This window comes from Papaver somniferum, chromosome 1 (assembly GCF_003573695.1).
Source record: "Papaver somniferum cultivar HN1 chromosome 1, ASM357369v1, whole genome shotgun sequence".
NCBI lineage: Eukaryota > Viridiplantae > Streptophyta > Magnoliopsida > Ranunculales > Papaveraceae > Papaver > Papaver somniferum.
This window is the reverse complement of record NC_039358.1, coordinates 23,427,715-23,433,661: the sequence shown is the minus strand read 5'-3', so window position 1 is coordinate 23,433,661 and position 5,947 is coordinate 23,427,715. Positions and strand designations below refer to the sequence as shown.

Sequence of the window (5,947 nt, the reverse complement as noted above, 5' to 3'; positions counted from 1 at the left end):
AGTATATAATGATGAAACAGGAGGGTATGTCTATATACCACTTCTTTTATGTAACAATCCAAACCTCAATTTGAATGAGGTAATCAAATAAATAAATTTAGGATTTTTTGAAACCCTCTTTCCATCAAAAAATAAAAAAAATTTACATAGGACGACAAATAACCTTCCTTTCAAAATAACATTTACATTGCACGACAAATAACCTTCCTTCCAAAATTTGGTACACGGAGACTTAGCGCCTGCTGTAACACATTATACTTCTCCCCATACGTTTACTTTCCCTTTACGTCGTGTAAGCAATAGCCGTTGTTAACTGCCACGTCAGCTAATTTCCCCCTCATTTACAAGGAGAGAAGCATAAATAATACGCCATTAAGTTCATTTTATTTCTGAAAGAAAACTGTTTAGGAATAATTCCTAGGGCACAGAAAAAAAAAATCGAAAAAAAAACAAACTGAAACAGCCATGAATATCTTCAGATTTGCAGGTGATATGACTCATTTGATTAGTGTTTTAGTTCTTCTTCTCAAAATCTATGCTACTAAATCTTGTTCAGGTAACTATAACAAATTTCTTATTAATGGTTTCTCATTTTGATTGAGTTTGAAAATTAGGGTTTAATATTTCATTTAATTTTTGGGTGTTTTTTAGGGATTTCACTGAAGACACAAGAGCTATACGCGCTCGTATTTTTGGCTCGATATTTGGATCTATTTACTGATTTTATATCAGTGTATAATACTGTGATGAAGATTGTATTCATAATGAGTTCTTTATCTATTGTTTGGTGCATGCGTATGCATCCTATGGTGAGACGTTCTTATGATAAAGAACTTGATACTTTTCGACATTATTTCTTGATTGCTGGATGCTTATTGGGTGCACTTTTAGTTCATGAGAAGTTTACATTTCAAGAGGTAATAAATTTTTATTTCTTATTCTTTTGTGTAGTTAACTGATCATCTTGATTGTTGGGAATGAGCTGAAGTACTTGGCATTATTGCATATATATAAATTTTTATTTATAAGGATAGTTATTTTTTGTGGTGTTGATCCTTATAAATTTTTGTTTATAAGGATGATAAAATCGTTGGTTTTGGTAAACATCTGAGGAATTAGAATGTCTGACCGACCTCCAGATAGTTAAAACATGTCTGAAACGTTTCAGGGTTCAATTCATTGTATGGTCTAGATTATGTGCTTGCATTTGTAGTCAAACACCCAGAATTTGGTTGATGTAGAAATTCCAGATAGTTTATGGTTAGTGTTTGGTAATGGAAAGAATATTTTGAATGATTCGAGGGCAAATACATGTTATCTTCATATTCACATGTAAATGAGGCACTTGGACAAGTTGTGATTTTCTTTTTTGTTGATGTTTGTCACGTTGTCTATTGGAAGTACATTTCCTGTTTTTCTTTGAAGTTCTAAAACTCTTAAGTAAAGATTGTGGCAACACCAATGAAGCAGTTGGAGTTTCTCCGACTTAATAACATGGAGGTTGTTAGTTAAAATCTGACATAAAGACAATACAGCCAGTTGTTTGCCCGTTGCATATTAGTGGTCCTATTGTTTGACCTTGCTATTTGACTGGATGCTCTAAGAGTGAGGAGGCATGACACCCAATATCACACGCCATTCTTAAAGTAAGGAAGCTTATGTCAAGCTGGTTGTGGATATCATTTGTCTTTATTTTCCTGTATTTATAGATTGTTGTGTGTCTTGCTTAAGGATACTTTACCTTTTAGGAACAGAAAGAAGGATTTATTTCGGTTTTGATAGTTTCTTTTTTGTTTCTTTAAGCCTTCAATTCACAGGTGCAGGTAGTTCATGAATACCCTAGAATTCGTCCTTTTAGGCTATCTCGATATACTGTTTTTATCAATAATCTATATGATCTTCTATATATGGTTCATGTTTGACTCTATTCTGCTGCAGATATTTTGGGCATTTTCCTTGTACTTGGAAGCAGTTGCGATTCTTCCACAATTAGTATTGCTACAGAGAAGCGGAAATGTGGATAATTTAACCGGGCAATATGTTTTCTTTCTCGGGTATGGTGTTTTCCCCTTCACTTCAGTTCACTTTGCACTAGCTTGAGACTATTTACAGAGTGAATACTGAATAGTCCATCTTGAGTCCTCAGGTGCCATCCCTTATGGAATGCTTCTACAGATTTTACATTTCACTTTTTAGCATAGATTTGAAAATGTCAAAAGTTACTAGGTTAAGTTTTGTTTTACTTCGAACGTGGCTGACATGGTTATGCCATTTGACATGTTGATGAAATGCTACTTAATGTTTTAAAAAACTCTGCTTTAAGCTCTGATGAGTAATCAGACTTCCAGCTTCAGGTGAAGAGAAATAATAAAGGATGTTGCCAAAACAGTACCCCTGCACCTGCAGGCTGCAGTGGATTGACTTTGGTTAAACCATTTTTTAGCCCAATTAATGTTACTTAATGTTTTAAAAAACTCTGCTTTAAGCTCTGATGAGTAATCAGACTTCCAGCTTCAGGTGAAGAGAAATAATAAAGGATGTTGCCAAAACAGTACCCCTGCACCTGCAGGCTGCAGTGGATTGACTTTGGTTAAACCATTTTTTAGCCCAATTAATGTTACTTAATGTTTTAAAAAACTCTGCTTTAAGCTCTGATGAGTAATCAGACTTCCAGCTTCAGGTGAAGAGAAATAACAAAGGATGTTGCCAAAACAGTACCCCTGCACCTGCAGGCTGCAGTGGATTGACTTTGGTTAAACCATTTTTTAGCCCAATTACCTCAACTGGTTTTATACACTCATAGTGAGAATAGGATCTGGGTATATCTCATCCTACATTGTCTGGATACCTGAAAATAGATTCCTTCACACTCTAGGTTTCACGCCTGTGCCCTTGTCATGTCTGGACAGATAAGATATATGCGCAACTAAAATATCGTTTCTCGTATGTCTATAAACTTGACAACTTGTCTCTGTACTAGTATCACAAGAGTACGAAATAACAGATTGGATCATAATTGATCAGTTTTTGACCCTGATACGATATAGATATAGAAGTAGCTACCAAAAGAATAAAAACACAAGTATTTTGCAATAGAATGTTCTGATTTTATTGCTTTAGAGTAAGAATTTACAACGTTTACCTTTAGGTTTATTTTCTGCCCTAGGTATTGCTTTTTCCTCTTGGTTTGTTTTCTGTTCGTATTCCTCTAGCTTTCTGCCGTATCCTCTACAAGCACTCTAGGTGCCTATTTATAGGTTTAAGCCTACGCTAAAACTAGTAATACACAGATTAGGAAAGACCCTCCTATTTTTGTAACCTTCTAGAAATAAAAAGTCTACTGTTCCTTCTAAGAATAGAACTTTTCTTCTAGAATTACTTGGAGAGTAATTCAGTGGTTTTGGACCTAGGAATAGGGTATTCTAATGGGCCTATACCTAAAAACGGATCAATAATGTTTGGGTGAAAGCATAAAAACCTATTCCTACCCTTCTCTAAATCACCATGTCATGTAGTATTTTTTTTTCTCAATGTTGTAGTTTTATATAATTTTGAAAGACTTGTGCTTGAATTTGTTCTCGGAATATAAAGTTATGTACTAATTTTGATAAATCACCATGTCATGTAGTATTTTTTTTCCTCAATGTTGTAGTTTTATAAACTTTGAAAGACTTGTGCTTGAATTTGTTTTCAGAATATAAAGTTATGTATTAATTTTGATAACATTGGAAGTGTGTGACAGTACGGTTTTGTTACTCATTAGTGTACTACTATATCTCATTCTTGTATGTGACATTAATGAATCATAAGTCTTGTGCCTTCTTATCTGTGAGAACATAGATTGAACTTAGATAAAAGTTATTTCGTAAATGTATGCTAGAAGTCTGTGTAATATTTGAAGCACCAAGCTGAAAGTTTGTTTTGTTAACATTATAGTGTAGTGCTCCCTATTTTCTTCTATCTTAGACTTCTTAGTACTGTAATCATATCATGTAGTATCCGGTGACACAACCTTATCTTGAGCTGATTGCAAATGTCATCTATCTGAGGTTTCTCTTAAAAGTTAGGACCATTTAGCCATTGGGCATCCAAGTTTAGGGTTTGGAAAGCCTCTTTTACTAATACATTGTGGGGTATCCATAAGGTTAACAATCAAAATTGGTCGAATAGTAATTATCAGAAAGCCTCTTTATGTTTTTTGAACTTAGATATTTGTTGTAGTGGCTTAAGCATACTAAAGATCTGAAAACTTGTTTCCGTTTGTTTCTTCGCTTGACATGTGATAATCTTGTTTCGAGTTTAAGATTAACTTCACGTAGTACTCTGGTATATCTAATCTGCTCGGTACATTATCATTGTTAGGCGTTCTTTAATAGATAGCTGTGTTTTCGTAGTAACGCAAAACTATAAATACAAGATCACTTGTGGCTGCTGGGAAAAAAAATCTGCTTTTTTATTAAAATCTCTCTATTTAACACCAAAATTCATTGCTAACTAATGTTGTTTGTCATGTTTATAGAGCTTATCGTGCACTGTATATCCTGAACTGGATCTATCGCTATTTCACAGAGAAGCATTTCGGACGATGGATATGTAAGCTCTTGCAACGAATTAAAATAGTTAATTGATACTTTTATATTAATGTTATCCTGGATATTTACCAACACTCTTTTGCGTTTGTTGTTGAAGCTTGCATCTCGGGTCTTGTCCAGACAGCTCTCTATGGCGACTTCTTCTATTATTACTTTATAAGGTGAAGTACTCCAGAGTTGATGTGAACTCCAAAATTGTGCATTAAATTTGGAGTCAAATGTCGAATAACATCATTTTACTGTCATGCAGCTGGAAAAACAACGCAAAGCTTCAACTGCCAGCATGAGGAAATGGCGACATCTGGAACTTCAGAAAATGTCAGAGCTGACAACGTCATGCGCCTTCTAACTACTGCAATATCTCAAGCTGACTCACTTTTCTTTCATAGCTGTTTTCAGGAATACTTTCAAAGTAAAGTCTATCCATCTCATGAGGGGATTCAGTTTCATTTTTGTTATACATGTATCATTTGGGAAGTAATAGTGTAGGGTTGTATGCATGTCTTCCTCGAGCCCATATGTAAAATATCAAACTTAGTACTATAAAGAGTTCGGAGGTATTACAAAGTTTCCCTTTAGTTGGAAATTTCATATGTTAATTGGGAACACCAAAGATGGAGAATTTTTCCTTTTCGTTTTTGATGGGAGAGTTTTTCCTTTTCTGTTTAGCATAATACGGCACATTTGCCATGGATCTGAACTAGACAAGTTTTTAGTAAAATTAGTCATTGTGCTGAAATGCTCATCTTCCTGAACGTGAAATTGGCGAAACTCATTGAATGCTGTAAAATCCCATTTTTGGATCTCTTCCCTGACTGTTATATGAAGAGATGTATGTACATTTGTCCACCCAAAATCTCGCAAACAATAACACCCTTACCTAGGGCGGCTTCTCTCGTGAACAATAACATCCCTTATCTAGGGCGACGGCTTATTTTATAGGGTTTTTTGAAATCAACAGAGGTTTTGAACAAGTACTCGGAAAGGTTTTAAGCCTTATTATTAATAATAATTTTGCTTGACAAGTCAAAAATGGGAAGGCAAGTGAATTCCTATTGGTTTATGTATGTACGCCTTTCATCATCCACCACGTGTATAGAAAGAGACACGTGGAAGGCATGTAAAACGAGATATCAAAACATGATAACAAGCATCTCATCAGAAGATGCCACCGGTCAGCAGATCTGACGGTCAGGGACAGAGGATCACAAAGGTATGATGGCTTAGAGGAGCACCAGATAATACTCCTTGGGTGTGAATACACTCGATCCCGAGGAAGATCCCGGATCAACGGTTGAGAGGAAGTTTGACTGACACAGATGTGACCAGACAAAGAGACACTTGTCTAACACGAG

At 35.2% G+C, this 5,947-nt stretch overlaps 1 protein-coding gene across 1 annotated transcript; it reads left to right on the top strand.

Moving 5' to 3' along the window:
* Nucleotides 1-395: 395 nt before the first annotated feature.
* LOC113326643 (ER lumen protein-retaining receptor A-like) lies at nucleotides 396-5,266 on the top strand. Its single transcript, XM_026574341.1, has 6 exons — nucleotides 396-556; nucleotides 652-917; nucleotides 1,939-2,054; nucleotides 4,520-4,593; nucleotides 4,690-4,753; nucleotides 4,843-5,266. The coding sequence occupies exons 1-6, from the start codon at nucleotides 466-468 to the stop codon at nucleotides 4,877-4,879; spliced, it is 648 nt and encodes a 215-aa protein (XP_026430126.1). The 5' UTR covers nucleotides 396-465; the 3' UTR covers nucleotides 4,880-5,266.
* Nucleotides 5,267-5,947: the final 681 nt, after the last annotated feature.